The sequence below is a fragment of the Semicossyphus pulcher genome, unplaced genomic scaffold (assembly GCF_022749685.1).
Source record: "Semicossyphus pulcher isolate SPU_LCO1_2020_fin unplaced genomic scaffold, fSemPul1.0.p SCAF_26, whole genome shotgun sequence".
NCBI classification, from domain to species: Eukaryota; Metazoa; Chordata; class Actinopteri; order Labriformes; family Labridae; genus Semicossyphus; species Semicossyphus pulcher.
Window position 1 is genome coordinate 4,696,792 of NW_027211700.1, and position 16,821 is coordinate 4,713,612.

The window sequence follows — 16,821 nt, forward strand, 5'->3', positions numbered from 1 at the left end:
ATTGCTGCAGACCAAGCACACCCCTTCATGGAAACAGCATTCCCTAAAGGCAGTGGCCTCTTTCAGCAGGATAATGCCTTGCCACACTGCAAACATGGTTCAGGAATGGTTCGAGGAAGACGAGTTCAAGGTGTTGACTCGGCCTCCAAACTCCCCAGATCTCAATCCAATGGAGCGTCTGTGGGATGTGCTGGACAAACAAGTCCGATCCATGGAGGCCCCACCTCGCAACGTCTGCTGCTAACGTCTTCCTGTTTTAAACTGATTTGAAAAAGAAACACCTGACAAAGAGTCTGGAGATAAATAGTAGGGGGCTAGGACAGACAGGACAGTACCCTAGGGACCTTCTTAAACTGATGCCTGCACCTTTGTCCTCAACCATTATTAAGTCATATCCCCCAATAAAACATTATGAGTCTCTAACAACCTACTTTGTCTCATTTTACCAGACACAGCTGATGATCCATCTGGATTTTTTACACAGCCCAATCTGTCAAACCGCCCTGACTCATATTTGGACAAAGGACAGGCCCCGCAGAGGACGACGTTTTTGTTTTTGGAGCTAATGGATCTGCTGGTCAGTTCACACAGATTATTAAAAAGACAATCATGGCGGCTGCGGAGAATGCGGCTGTAATTTGGGCATTGGATGGCACCAAGCTGGTGAAAGCAGAGAGAGTGAAAATGTGTTTCAGTCGAGCTGCCAGTTGTTTTCGAGCTGCAGACTGAAGGTCGTCACTCGTGTGTGTGTGTGTGTGTGTGTGTGTGTGTGTGTGTCCACACTTTCCACACACATCCTTTGGCATCGGCGTGGCATGCTCAGTTGTGTCCTGAATCCTGGCCAATGACGCTGTACTACTACACAAGTGTGTGTTTATGTGTGTGTGTGTGTCCATGCGTGTTTAAGCCACAAGTCCGAGTGGCTGGTGCCCATGCAGCATCAGCAGCAGGACACGCAGCACCCCCAGAGGAACACTCACACACAGCTGGAGCCAGAGCTGATAAAGCTGCAGCCAACAGAAGCCCCCTCACACAAAGCACACACACCAAGATAAAACTGCAGACACACTCACATGAAGGAGAATCCTCATAAGCACACACACAAATAGGCAGACGCACTCACACATTAGTGTTCAGAAAAGGCACAAAAAAACACCCAGCGTGACTCGTCATTCACACAAACAAACACGACTCCTGAATTACATACCTTCACACGTCTGTTGTATACTTCTCTATGCGAACACGTACACAAACACACACTTAAACAGGCATCTTTTCCGCTACATCATAATTTCAGTCCCTCCCCTCCCCTTCACAACAGCAAATTTTCGGGAAAGGGAAATATTTCTGCTAAATTAGTTATGCTAATTACAGAGCAGTTCTCAGGGGGAGAGACGCCGCTAAATGGCTTTTAATTCTTTTTGCCTGGAAAGAGACGTGGGAGAGAGCCAGACAGAGAGCGGAGTGAAAGAAGCACAGAGCACAAGGAGAAAAAAATTAAACCAATAAACACACAAGCAACTGGCGTTAAAATTTGCCCGGTGACACAGCAACAATGAACTGGCAGAACGAAGAAACTCATGGGAAGAGGAAGGAGGCCCAAAGCAGGCGGACGGCCAGACAAAAGAGCGGCCTTATCAGCTGCAGGGCCGTCGGGTTCCCCCGTTCTGCAGGGAGAGGAGAGGTCGACGGTAGGAAAAGTTTTGCGGCTAACTTTGTGTCCTGTAGCCTTTGCCAGCGGTCACGCAGTGATAACAAGGCCTGTGCTGATAGCACACAGCCCTGTACATGGAGGACACCAGAGGAAACACTGGGGACTCTGAGAGGGCTGCACACAGAGTTAGTTATTCACTCACTCTCCAACAACAAATTCCTCACTATGCCAAAGCAGGACGCTGTGAACTGATGTTGACAGTGCGCTCTTGTGGCAGCTGAAATAGCAACATTTTAAAGAGGACCTATTATGCTAATCTTCAGCTCAGTACTTCTCAGAGGTTCGTCTGCATGATTCAGTGAAATCTGTTTATCTGAACCAAAACAAGCTGTTCTGGTCCGCTCTCTAAACGCCTACTTTCCAATGATGGACAAACTCTACAGACGCCTGCGAGCACCCTTTCATCCTCTTGTTCTGAAAACAAACTGCACACCTGACGTTACTCAGTCATTTCTCATTTTTAATTGGAAATGTTTATGAGGGTTGACGAGCAAGCAGATCCTCAGCATCGAAGGATGTACGACAACAATGAATCTTGTTTCTCAAACACAAACCTGTTAATTGGTGAACATTTGGGAAATGTGCTTTAAGTACCCACTGAAGAGAACAACGTCTGGTCTAAGGGGCACAACGCAGCTGGTAAACACAGCAGTTCTAGTAGTACTGATACCAAACAACGGTATAATCTCCTTGCACCATCAGGTGTAAGCATGCTGGAGTACATTCAATGTCTAACAGAGCTTTGAATGAATTCAACGTTTTGACCAAAAACAATAACAACAATATCAACATATTGGGTACGTAGTGGTACATACAGCACTTCTGAGGTGCGTTGGCGTTAAGGCGATCACTTCTGAAGCACGGTCTTATACTAGAAGCGTAGCTCTGTTTTGGGGACAGCTAAGTGTGTGAAAGTGGGGTGTTAGGACAAGAGAGAGAGAACGGAAGTGTGTGTGCACGAGTTACGTGAAGTCTCAGGGACCGGAGCAGCAGAAGAACAGAGTAAAGAGCGATTGGTAGCTATATAAACAACAGAACTAATGTACAGTTCAGGCTGTTTGTGCATAATAAATCCTACGACTCCTCACGACTCAAGCTGTGCTCCGGTGCCTTCTTCCTGCTGGTGTATTAAAGTGACAGGAGTTAGCCGCGAAGCTAGCTACAGCTTCGGTTCTGCAGCAGAACAACAATAAGTCTCCGCTGTGCTTTCTGACTCCGGTCGGGACGCTGAAGCAGGAAATGTTAATGAGGGCTCGTTAGCTTCCTCCATTGGTTTGTAGCAGGAAGCGTGTTATCGCCATCTGTTGGAATACAAGGCACGCGTCTTGAAGCATTCTGGGATTGTGGACAGCAGATCACTCATTTGTTCGTGGGTCAGCGTTGCCTGCTGTGTTTCTATTTTGAAGTTAATCACGTCATTACAGTTCGAATTATATATCGAATTTGGATTGAGCAGTGACAGCCCTGATGCCTCCTCCTGCTCAAGCAGAGTGTTGTGGTGAGAATGTGTAAATGCATTTACCAACATTAGTGTAGTTTGACGGGCTTGACGAAGAGAGAATATTGAAATCCAAGTATTCAGAGCAGCCTGAGGCCTGAGCTTTTTAACATACATTTACCTCCTTGTTTGATACTTGGCCATGTTCAGTATAAACAAAGGCAAAGAATATGAGGTCCCTGTGAAAGCTCGTCGTAGCCAAGCTACAGAACTTTACAAAAGCCGGTTCTAACAAAGATTTTGAAACACAATTTTCTACTATTTTGATTTCAGGTGTGAAGTATATCAGGTTCTCAGGTTCTCAGAGATCACTGTGTGTATTCAGGACGAATGGGCAAAAAGTTCACGATGTCCAACATGTGAAAAGAAACACAGTACTCTTGTGAAAGGCTTTTGTCCTCTCTGTAGCACAATGGGTCCCAACCTGGGGTCCGGATCACTGGGGCTGCACGAGGCTTTGTCTGCACTGAGACTGTCGAGATTAGATTTGCACATGTTAAATAAACTAATTTAAAAAGAACGTACTTGATAATCAAAAGTCTGATCAACTATTAAAAATATATATGTTTTTGGTCCTCATTCAAATATAGTAGCTACTTTGTAGGCTAAACCTCTGCGAACTATCGGCTGATTGGTATTAATGTTCGCCAATAAAGGTTTGGAATAAATCAGTCTATTGTTTTGGTGTGTGTGCGGGCTATGCAAGCAGGGGGGGCTCCAAGGAAAAAAGGTTGGGAACTACTGCAGCAAACCACTGTCTTGAGAGAATAAGAGGTTATTAGCTCCATCCAATATTAGCCACTTAAAGTCGAGGTGAAATGAAAAATGTCATTTTAATCCTTTTAGATCACATCCCCGGTCATATTGTGCATCTATTTGACAATATAGGCCAAAAAAATACATAAAATCCATTTCTTCGTATTCTTATATCAAAATCATTTTTTCTTCCTGTAAAACTAAATTTCACGCGTGCTTACGTAAGTTAGCCCCAAACAATTTCAACCAATCAATCTGCAACATTTAGCCGCAGAGCACCAAGAACACTCTGTCAGTTAGCTAGCTACTGCGCTGTGGAGAACGTCTGTCTACGCCCACTTCTCAACGATCAAATCAAATCCCTCTAATGATATGTCCCGCCTGCACGTCCTGTTTCACTCGGAAATACGTCACGATACGGAAGCTAGATACTCTCGAAATGCCGTTTCAGCTCGACTTTAAGTAACAAGCTAACAAGCTTTAGTTTGTTTCCAACAGTAGAGGTCTGCGGGTTTGCATGACATCTAAATACTTGTCTGGTGTGTATACTGGTGTGTGTGGGAAAGTTGATTGACACATGTCTGTGATGCATCCTGAAAGAGGCTGAATAACAGAAATCAGCCAACAGTGTCAGAAAACAGAAGGTAAATGTTTGGAGCTGAATTGTTCCTTTTTATTTTCATGTCTTTATTTCACTCCTGACGCCCACAGGAGGACATGATCCCAACATGCTGTCGTTTGAGCCGTACTGTCAGAGACCTCCGGTTTCACTGAGGCTCTTTCTGTGCGCGGGGACAGGCCGTCCCTTTAAACGCTTTTCAATGCATATTTCTTATTTTTAAAGCATTAAAGAAACACAATTATAAAGACGGAGTAGTTTAATGATTGGGGTGAATACACAATAGTTAATAGGCTTAAACTCTAAATTAAATATGTTCTATAAAGGCTAATTAAAGTGCAAAACATAACTACAGACTTATTTCTTTTCCCCATCGTTAAAATACTTCCACCACGCAGTGACACTGCTGAAAGAGGCCTGAGATGAGAGTCACAGAAAAGGCGGGTCAAAGGACGGTGACATGGTGTGAAGAGAGTCTGTGTGCACAGAAAGCAAAGGCAGCATGTGAATGCCTTTAAGCAAAGTATTCAGTCGACGTACAGCAAGACAATACTACAATCACAGATCAATATGCGAGTATGAACCGAATCAACGAACATCATGCATAAAATATTCATCAGTGCTGCTGCTGAACAGATTCACTTGTGCTGAGGATCTATACAGACTTACTCTGTTAATCCCTGCATTTCAAATAGTTTCAATGTATTTTAATTTAAGTCATTTACAATTAGAATAAAGTCTAAACTCTCCTTGGTGTCAATTATAATAATTTTAATAACTGAATGGTTCTATTCTTTCAAAAGTCTGGGCCTATTCTTCTGTCTAACCCCATGTTCCAAATGAGCTCATTAAACGATGTTAATTGAAAAATAGGTTGTATGGATATTGTCTATTTAATGGTATGATAATAAAATGCATGCATGCATATGATCTATGAATGCTCATCGTGCTTTATGTTATTGCAGGGAACCACACTGTGCAGCTGCTGCTGCAGCGTGCGATCTGTGACTTAACAGCGCGGTGCTGTTAGCGCTGGCGTTTGTGAATTAGGTGCTTTCTGCCACGAGGCTCATTTACATAGAAAGGGGCTAAATTTAACTTTAAGGGTGCATTCAAGGCGGAGTCTATTTGTGTCATTTGCACAGGTTTTGTGGGAGCGCAAAAGCGGTGCAATCCTTTAGTGAATTCCCCAATAAATCACTTTTTTTTGCCAGGACAAAACTTTTCTTCGAAAGTCAAAGATATACTTCCTTTGGTTTGCATCTGTTTGGAGCATCGGCTGTGCACGTCCTCAAAAACGCAGAGGGATGCAGGGCAGATGGGATGTGATAGTGTGAACACAGCAGCAGGGACAACAATGGCATAAAGTTCTAAAGACAAGCTGACAAAACAAGTCTGCAATTACCAAAGAGACAAACATGATTTCAAAACAGCTGCAGACAGATAAGATCCATTTAAGAAGTCGACGTGGAAACCTGGAAAACTACATGGTCTGGGAGCGTTACGTCCGTGCACGGAGGAACGTGTTGGAGAGACGGAGTGTTATGTCCACCGAACACACAAAAGCCGTCTCTTACTCTGCTGACACTATGAGTGTCGGCATGTCTGTTGCTCCTGCACATACTGTATTTGCATACAGCCCATAGACTGTATAAAAAGATGGACAACAAGACAGCTCCCTAAAAGTGAAGCCAAACCCTCTCTATCGCCCCCTGCTGACTGGCTGCAGTATAGCTCATAAAGCCCGCCTCCTCCATGTTAACAGATGGGACATGAGTCAAACTATAAAATCAAAATACATTTTTCTCAAACATGGTTTCTGTCATTATAGTTAGTTCTTATCATGCTGATTTATGTCCAAGTGTTCAAGTTTATTTTTAATTAGTTATTTGATGCTGTCAAAATGATGATTGACAGCTCTGTTGACCAATACGGCTCCTGCATCCGATCAGTTCCGGATTAGCAGAGTGGAGGAGGATCGGCGAGAGGAAACGTCACTAAAACAATCACTACAGTCACTGAAGTTTCCATACCTGTGAACGTTAACCTCAGACCAACACAGAGAAGCTGTTCTGCTGTTAAACACGCCGGCGTGCGGGATCCTCACTGTTTTTTCGGTAAGTTAAGTGTGTGTTTGGGTTAGCGGAAGTGTCTACGGCAGCTCCACCCGCCGATCTCTACTGCGCAGTCTCTGGCTCCAAATGATGCCACCATCACAAGATGGCAGCGCCTATCGTGGGGCTATTTTAGCATCACTTTCGTACAATGGGAGCAGATGGAGACGCATCGTCCATCTATATATACAGTCATTGATACAGCTTGAGCCCTCTGGTGTGCCCTCTAGAGGTATCCTCCAGTAACACGCTTAGTGCATAGATTAGTATGTTAACAATTACGTTCATGACGCAGCTGGTTGTGTACGAGAACGCAAAGTAAAAAGGCGAGAGTATCTCCAGCCTGAGGGCAGCTTTTTAGTGACTTCTTCCTGCCTGGATACAACAAGATAAAAGCTTCTTTTTATTTGACAAGATTTAGAAGTTGCAAGTGGGTTGAATATGTATCTGTACCCTGCTTCTCCACCTCGATGTTGTACAGATGTATGTTTCAACTGTTTGGTTCCATACTCTGATCCAAACTTATCTTGACAGACGTGTCCTTGATCTGGAAAGCTGCAGATGTACTCGCACGTCTTTTCCAACGATCACTGTAGAGAAATATACGACACCAAATGCACCGCTGGAGGCAAACTGTCAGAACAATAAAGTGATGCATGGTGTTTAAACACTGTCTCTCCTCCAGAACAAATAAAAACTGGAGCAGTTGTCTTGTTCAAATGTATTTCACAGCCAGTGGAGGAGTTTAATCGAAGAAGGTATGCCTTTACAAAACAACTTTTTTAAATTAAAGATTTGGATGAGAGCGTATTTTCTCTGTGACAACATAAACACTTCACACGGAAAATGTGGAAAATCTCATAAAAAAGCTGCAGACTGAATCAAATGCCAAACTGCGGCCGTGTTGGTGTCATGATGTAATCATCGAGCTACATCTGCACCGAGTCTGTCTGCGGGTTATGCTGCTGTTGTGTGAAAATGGCTTCAGGGAGCTTTTATAAATCAGGATCATTGCAAGTGTCCAAGGAACACAAACAACACACACACACACGCACGCACACGCACACGCACACATCGGTGCAGAAACACAAACATTGTAAATTTAAATCTCCAAGCATCTCCATGCATTGTAACTTTAACATCCAGTTCAGGCTGCACCCACACAAAAACAAACACGCACACAAACTCACAGTTTTATTGTTGGTCCCTCTCCAATATGGGGCTATAAGCAGAGGCCAGTTTTATGTCTTTTAATTTGTACACTGTCCCCACAGCAGCATCCAGCTGGCACACAACCATCTCCGCACACACACACATAAACAATGACAGAGGTGGAGAAAGGAGGAGTGTGTTCAGAGAGGAAAATGTGCTACAGACAGACACGTTACAGGGCGTCGGTCACAGGCCGTCATTACGACAGGTAAGCTGTCCACAAGCCATCCACAGTCGCCTTAAAACTATATAAGTTCTTATGTACATAAAGGTAAGAGTCTTTGGCTTTGAATTGGGCGTGGTTCTGATGGATATGTTATGTCTTTAATTCCTCGGTCCATTAATAGGAAAACTCTCAAAGCAGCTAATTTGCTGTTTACATCCAGAGTTAGTTGTGATGTTGAACGAGTACTTCAGGTGTCTATTTGTGTCTGCTGGAGTTGAGTGCAGCTCTCTGATGGTCTGTTTTCAGCAGCGGGTGTTTTGCGAGGCTGCTTCTTTTAAAATGCGACACCAGCTAACACCACAGAGCCGTCATTTATTACTGCATTCACCGCTCTGAGAACAAATATGGACATCACAGCTAAGCTTGTATGTACATGCTAACTGCTAACTATGATATGGATAGTAGGGGTGGGACAAATTAAGGATACGGAAATATATCGTCGTCCTGGCTCGTGCAATACAATAATTTACGAGGGTTGGGTCCCGAGAACCAAAGTTCCAGTTCTGACGGATTCATTAAGAAATGTTAATTTCGATGCTGCTTATTGATTCCTAAACAAATTTCCCTCAGGCAGAGCTGTCGCAGGGCGGGTGCGTGGCGCCGCTCATTGACATGCATGCACATAAATCACGTTCACACGCAATGAAATACGGAGAGATCGTGTCTGTATGTATTCAGTAAGGACGCTGTATCTAAGTTTTTATCCAACGAGAGGGAGAGACGGCGGCAATTCTGTAATCATGCAGCACAGTGAGGACACCGGTCTGTGCGTCTCTCTCTCATGCTCTGCCCCTGACTTAATAGGGTCGCGATCTGTCCGTATTTCCGTGAATTAATGAGACTCTTAACTTTTATATTATTTACACATTTTCTCTTTCAGTGTACCTGAAATTGGGTGCGGACGCCCACTCCAGAGCCAGGCAGGCCAAGTCCACGGCTGCGTACACCAGCAGGAAGAAAATGGTCACAATGCTGGCGATGGTGTTGAGCTTCCCTGAGAACAGCACCAGCTAGAAAGAAAGGACCAAACAAAGGAAGAGACAGAGAAAGAAAGCAAGAGAGAGAGAACGGGAAAAGAGAGAGAGAGAGAGGGGATTAACATTCACATCAACACCACATTCCACAGTCGGAGCGAGGAGTGCAATTTTTTGAATGCCTTTTCCATGTGACCTTTTCAGGCACCCAGCTACCGCCCCAAAAAGACATCTCTAAGATATGAAGTCATGCACGTGATTTGCATGTTTATGTACATTCTGAGTGAAAGTAAGGTGATTAAGCGCCTGATTTATGAGCAACATCTTCCTTCACATGGAAAGAGGCGACACAAGCTCAGGCTTTAGTCTTGAATGCTAATTTAATCTGTTTTGAATTAATTAGTTAATAATCTGTTTTTCCCACAGAAAAGTTGAATTATCCTGTTTTTAAAATGTAAGCTACTCTTACTCCTTCATAAAATACCACGTTTATGACAATCAAAATCGGCTATCATCTGACCACGACAGCCTCTGAGAGCGACGGTGAACCTTCGTCCTCAGGAGCATTCAGGTTTAGCCTTTAGCGACGTGGACTTCCAGCCAAGACTTCAATTGTTTACAGTCCAGTTATCAGTTTGAGAAGCGACCGTGTGTTCACATCAAAAGTGAAGTGAATTTTGCCCCTTGAATTTTGCTCTTGGTCCATCACATCCCCCGGAGGAGCGCCCGTTCATCTGTCTGTGCTGAGTCTCAGCTTCACTGTAAACAGTAAGTTACACAGAGGCTGCACTCTGGCTCACTTCAGCGGGATGAAGCCCAAACAGAAACAGATTTTCTTGTGATCGACTTTAATTAACGGCTCTTCAGTTTGCTGAAAGAACAACATCATGATGCAGATTAGGAACAAGTCAACATGAAGCTTTGTCAGGTCGTTCCTCAAGAGGAGAAGAAAACTACTTTAACATGAGATCGGAGGTCAGAGCCATTGTTTCGGATGCATTCGAGGAAGTCGGGAAATTTAACGCTGAACGGCTTTCGTGACAGCGTCGAGGGAATTTGTCTCAAGTTGAATGATCTAGAGCCGATTGTTAACAAGAAGTTAAAGCGAGCCGGGATGTCATTATGAAGGATTATGTTCCGCCTGCTTTTGCTCTGACTGTTCTTCCTGCTGATACACGATTGGTCGATACAACTCGGACTACAAACAGAAACTGGAAAACCTCCTGCACTAAAATCTGCTCAGTTTACAGATTCTACATAAAAATGTAGCGATGACTTTATTTTTTAACAGGTTTAAAAGCAGGAACAAATATGCGTCTTTTACATTAAAGTGGAGGTAGATTATTTCTCCGTAAGAGTCACGGCTCTGTTGGTTGTGTGTTTAAGAACGATGTGTTTCTTCTCTCACAAACGCTGGCCTAAAATGAGCAACCTGCTACCTGAACATCTCTGTTTAATAAACAACAGGTACCTTTAATGACTCGTTATCCTGCTCACTTACTGACTCAGGGTACTTCGCCAACTGTGACTAGGATTCAGGCTGGAACCAATTATCAGATCGCAAACTGAGGATGAATGCTAGAAAATGATGATCATTTAACGTTTGTACAACTGAAATCATTTTTTAAAATGTTTTAATTAAAAACATTTCTCGAGGCTCAAATTATTCAAGTTAAGGATCCCCAGATATTTGAGCATTAGCCCACTTTGGTCCCCGTAGAGTTTCTGCTGTTAGATAATGATTATCTGCCTGCTCTGCAGCTGGGAGGTGACATCGAGGATAGATCTGACCAACATCGCGGGAGGAAGTCATTTTAAAATTAAATTGTTCTACATGTTCCGTGGGACAAGTGCGAGACTGCAGGTGGTCCCCCGGCTCCACTTTGGGAGCCACAGATTGAGGCTAATGTTCGGTTTTAATTAAGATGCTATCTGTGCTTCTGCTGTGTGTTAGCTACAGCAGCTACGTGCCAACTCAGCACAGAGCAGTTACACTCAGAACGATCTGTAGTGGGTTTGAAGGGAGACGGACACCTAATAATACTGACAGCTCATGAATGTTTGAGATCCAGCCTCGCGCTCTGACTGAGGAGTAATAGGTGACCTCTAATGGAGGAGGGAAATGATGACCTCATTATAAGTACTGCTCCCTGCCAGGTTCTCTGACATCTGTGAACACGGCTGTGTGGGATTCTCTGTGACTTAACACAGACCTGAAAGGCAAGGATAAGAGCAGTAAGAGCAGTCTGCGTTACATCCAGCTGAAACAGCCCCAGTTATGGTCACATGGACACAACATGGACATACAATACTGTAACGTTCTGAGGCTGCTTTAGTGAAACTGCAGCATACGCTCACCTGTTTAAGCATCAGGGATCAATAAGACTCATCACAATTCTTTTTCACTGTGTATGTTGGCCAAGAGCCGCGTTGGGCTTGCAGTAAAAATAGGCGATCCTCCTATTCTCTACATTTTCACACCAGCATTGTGAGGACTCATCTGTTTTCATGCATTTCAAATGAAAATGAAGTCCAGCAGCCGTCACGCACACACCACGCTTCCAGTGTTGGCCACAAAAGCACACATTGACCTGATGTGGTCAGCCACATATGAGGTTTTGACCTAGTCTTGTTTCCGGAGCACATAACATAACAATAACATATCAATCAGAATCTGGTTGAAGATGTGGTCTCTCAACTCAACTCCATCCTGGCATCTCAAGGTGCTATTTGGACTGTAATTGTTGACCAGCGAAATTAAATCTTGTCTTGATATCCGTTATCAGCGATCCAGATATCTGCTGGCTGCATCAAAAGGCCGGAAATATGAATATCTAACATTACATTAGCCGTTGGCTCCGGTGTTTGAATGCAAATATTGGTGGGTGAAGCTTTACACATGAAAGGAAATGTTGTGGTTTTAAGAATCCAAATTTCAGCACTGAGATGCCCTAATAATCTTCCAGTCATATTACTGTATATGTATTTATTAAGAAAGGTTTATGCTGTGTTTGCCTCGTCAAATTATATTAAATAAGCTCAGTTTATTAATACAGTTCACTAGTGGTGGGAATCACACGGTAACTCACGATACGCTACGCGGCCCACAATAATATCAACGATACAGCGATTGTCCGCTACAAAACAATATCTGATTAATTTTAACTTCTTCTTCAGCCTATTCATTTACATTCATGTTCCCCTCATTCAGAAGTGACGCAGTGGAAATCTGTTTAGAGCGATAACATGATATATAATGACGATTGTATTGCATGATTCAGGACATGAAAAAAACTCTCCGAACACCAAGTGTGCAAGAAAACAGGTAAGCCAGAGCATCACCAAGGAAATCGCACACAGACGTCTGAGAGGGCCAGGCCATGTGCTGAGAATGGAGCAGGACCGGATCCCAAGAGTTGCTTTAAGATGGACCCCACCAGGCAAAAGAAAACCCGGAACGCCCAAATCCACCTGGCGCAGAGCTGCGACTCAGAAGCTGGAAAACATGAACCTGCCCAACATGCTGCCAAGGACCGAGTGCGATGGCGATTGGAGCCCGATGTCCCACAGGGGATGAAGAGGAGTCAGGACGACGACATATTGTCTTATTGATATTTTGTCCAACATCAACCTCCAAGTAATATTTACAACTAGGATTCTACAGCCTAATTTATGCAACCGTGGTAAAGCCACAATCCAGGTATCCATCCATAGCACAGCAACTATTCATTCAGTGTTTAAAAAGTGTACAAACAATATTTTATGAACATGTTCAAAAGGCTTTGACATGTATCACACCTTCCTTCTGCAGTGGAGGAACACAAAGTGTGTTTCATCATCATCATCAAGTGTTTCTTTACCCTGAAGCGAGCTGCTCGGACCGCACAGAGCCAGAATATAACCACTGTACTGCACCGAGAATCAAACGCAGCGTAGTCCCGCTCTCTAATTATCAGGTGTTTTATGATTGGCTGAGAGACTCTGCTGGAGCTGGACTATATTTTGTTAAGCTCAAGGGCATATCATGGAGGAGCTAGTAGAAGTAGCAACTCTGTAATCACCACCTTTGTGAGCATGAAGCAGAAGTAAACCGAAGGGGAGAGAGAGGAGAGGAGGTAATGATGGGGGATGGAGATTAATGATGTCACATTACTGACAGGCGGTCAGAAAGAGAGAGGAAGTGATGAACCGAGCGATGATGATGGAGCAGAGTGAGAAAGGTGAGATGAGAGACGGAAAAGATGAGATGCAAAGAGAGAAAAAAAGAGGGGTGAGAAAGAGAGCATCTCTGACCTCTGGCAGTCAAAGTCAGTGGGTGTCTCTCCGGCGCTCCCCCGGGAGCCGCTTCTACCAGAGCATTAATTAGCCATTAACTCAGACACAGGCCGGCACGGACAACTGCTGTCAGAGCGCACAAAGAGTGTGTGCGCGTGTGTGTCCGAGCATGCACGCGCTTACACTACGTCTCTCCTGGGTTTGTTTTTGTGCGGCCATTTGAGAGACAGTTTCTAATGGAAAGCAGGGTGCATAAATTGACATAAATTTGCTAAAATAAGTTGCCACACAAAGACGGTTTTATTAAATAAGAAGAACTGAGTGGAAGCAGCTGAGTGATGCTCAGGGTTACTGAGCGCGGCTACTACAATAAGACTTTACAGACGTGGTTCTCAACTGGTGGGTCGGGACCCGAAAGTAGGTCGCAGAGCTGTTTTCAGTGGGTCGCGGATGTGTGACGTGCGTGCAGTAGTCGTGTAGTCACACTGCATGTACCTTCTGATCCCAGCTACAGTTACATTCTTGAAACCTGATGAGCGCGACAGTATTTGCATTTCTGTTGCCCTTCTTGAGTTTATTCTGTTGAAAAAAGGCGGCTAATTGAATGAACTGTAGAGGGAATATTTTCCTCTTCTGCACTGCCACCTGCTGGTCATTTTGCTCCACTATTATACTGCTGTGTTTTGTGAAGCTGACATATTGTTTTGTTCTGACTCAGGTCCAAACTGCACCATTTTTTATTCGACAAATTTCAGTGGTGGAAAAAGTTCTACATTTGGGTGGTGATTTGTTAGCTGTTAGGTGTCGGGTCCTGAGGCGAGACCAGTTGAGAACCACTGCTTTAGAGTCCATGAATATGTCCTGTGATGGTTTAACGTTTAAAGTGAATAAAAATTGTGCCCTCAGCGTAAAACGATCAAAAAAGACTTTTTGGGTCATTATAGTTTAGCTCCATTTGTGGCAGCCTGAACTTAAAAAGTTGGCCAACATCTTCGATTCTTTGGGATGGGCATTTTGGTCTTTAGTAGGAAAGAAAAAGTCAGTTACATATGATTATCATGTAAAATAAGTTTCAGTGGAAGTAAAAATTCAGCCTAAGGAAGGCGCTGAAAAATGTCTGTTCAGTAAGCTAGCCATGAAGTAGAGCATGCTAAGCTAAGTTGAAGCTAATTTGTCGATTAAGTTGCCGAATGTTCTTCCTAACATGCAAGACAGCCCTGCCAAGATGGTCAACAACGTGCGTCGTTACTTTTGGGTGTAAACTAGAAAAAGTTATTTTGAGGTAAACGTCTAAGAAGTGTTTACACGATGGGTAGAAACACAACAACCAATCAGAGCCGAGCAGTCTCTCAGGCTGCTGTCAATCACACGCAGGCTTAAAAACAACCACCGGGAATTAACTACGGCTGACACTACAAAGACCGCTACACCGAAGACGACAAACGAGGAAAAGCAAGCTAAAGAGAAAGAGTTGGGCCGAGACAGAAACGAAATGAGGAGTAAACACTGGAGCGGCGTTTCATTGCCCTCGTCACCTCCATGTCAACCTATGTTAGCAAGCTTGCAAACTTTGGTGTTGCCCACATTTGCATCATTGTCGGGACCCCTCTACTATTGTCGATTTAGCCTCTGGGAGCTAAGGCAAACATTTCAGGGCTTCCTGTGACGCCAGCTGATGTCTGGATGAGTTCACACATACAACCGAAGATCTCAGACACAATCGGTCACTTCTACTGGGACTACAAACTGAAATCAAAACCCTTCAGACAGCAAAAGTCTCGTTCCTCATGTAAAGATTTGACATTTATATGCAGTTTTAACATTTCTGTTTATTCATGCAAACATAAGATTGTGAATTATTGGATGCACAGCTGTCCATCATGTCCATCGCTTACGCTCACCTCCCCTTACCGTCTATTTGCTCTTTGAACTCTTGTTGTAAATGTGTTCTCTATTTTCTTAACCTCTTGTGCATGCAGTCTAGCTATTTTCCCTTTAGCTAAAGGTCCAATAAAAGAAAGCCCTAGCTTGTGCCTTCCCCTCCTCCTACTTCTTCCCTTTTCAGCCCTGCAGTGTGCGAGTGTGCGAGCGTGCGAGTGTGCGAGGCGAGATTACAATCAGACTATTGTCATCAGTGAATCATTCAAATGGCGAGGAAGAGGCAGAGAGAAAGACGACGAGAGAGTCAATGATCTTTGATGGCGTTGCCAGCGCAGCTAACGATTTCCATCTAATTGCTCCTCCTCCACTCCTGGAGAGTGGCGGGGGAGACACAGAAGAGGGCGAGAGAGGGACAGAGAAGGAGAGAAAGAGAGAGAGAGAGTGCAAATAATGACAAGTCATTCAGCCTTTAACACTCACCTCTGATAATGATGGGATAGTCAGGCCTATTTGCTCCTAAGATCCTCCTTCTCCTCTTTGTCCCTCTATCCTCACCCTCCTCTCCTCTGCCAATGTTTTCTCCTTTATATTGACATCTTTGCTCCACTGACAAGACTCAACAGAAGAAGCCATCTTTGGTCACAAAAAAGGGTGCTCTTCCCACAGTTTGTCAAGCCCCTTAAAAAAAGGGGGAAATGATGCATCTCCTTCCCTTCTTCCAACATTTAAAAAAGTCTTACTGGTAAAAGGAAGTCCAAGATTTAAGAATAACCTCATAACATGCAACTGACCAACACGGTAGGTGAGACGTTTTTATAATAAGCGGATTGATTTCTTGACTTATAGCCAAAAACATTCTTTCAGAGATCACAACCTGTAAACAGCTCATCCTTAAAGAGTAACTGCACACTGAAACATGTTTTCTGAGCTGTAATCTAAATTATATCGCTGTGCTGTGATCAAACACATCAATACTGGCTGGTGTTAAAACTGACAGTTCTAACCACATTTACATAATCGTCATTTTATGGGTTGGAAACGGCTCAAGCACACCATCTACGGTTTTAAATCAGCCCTGGACCTTGCCAGCCGATGGTGACGTAGAGGCGACCGAACTAGCACACTGTACATTAGCCATCTAGCTAATGTTGCGTTAGCACTCAGAGACTGTCTCTCTTCAGAATCAGAAATAACTGTAACAGGCTGCACGGGCGGTCGGCGCATGCATGTTTGCATTGCCTCGGCTCTGAAAGCTCCGGCTACAGGCGTTAGTGGGGCCGGAGCCAACGGCTCGAACCGATAGGGCTCGGGACCACCACAGTCCTCCACCACACTAAAGTGCTCTTCAGGGGACTCTGGAGGGGAGAAGTCCTCCACCTCTTAAGCATGGCATATGTGCCTCGTGACTCTGTGTCGCTCTCCATGTTTCTCTGCCCGGGGGAGGGGACGTCACTGAGCTGACGGACACACCCCACCCCCCTCTCTGCCCCCTCTCAGCCCCTTGCCCACTTTGAGCATTTTTCTAAATTGTGCAGTGGGTGGAGTTGTGGTC

General features: G+C 44.2%; 1 protein-coding gene across 1 annotated transcript in view; it reads right to left on the reverse strand.

Moving 5' to 3' along the window:
- Positions 1 to 16,821, reverse strand: part of LOC138604662 (solute carrier family 12 member 9) — a 77,541-nt gene that overhangs the window by 21,957 nt on the left and 38,763 nt on the right. Inside the window, exon 9 of the mRNA XM_069676621.1 lies at positions 9,025 to 9,149. Coding sequence (XP_069532722.1) covers positions 9,025 to 9,149 — 125 coding nt within the window. The remainder of the gene's footprint in view (positions 1 to 9,024; positions 9,150 to 16,821) is intronic.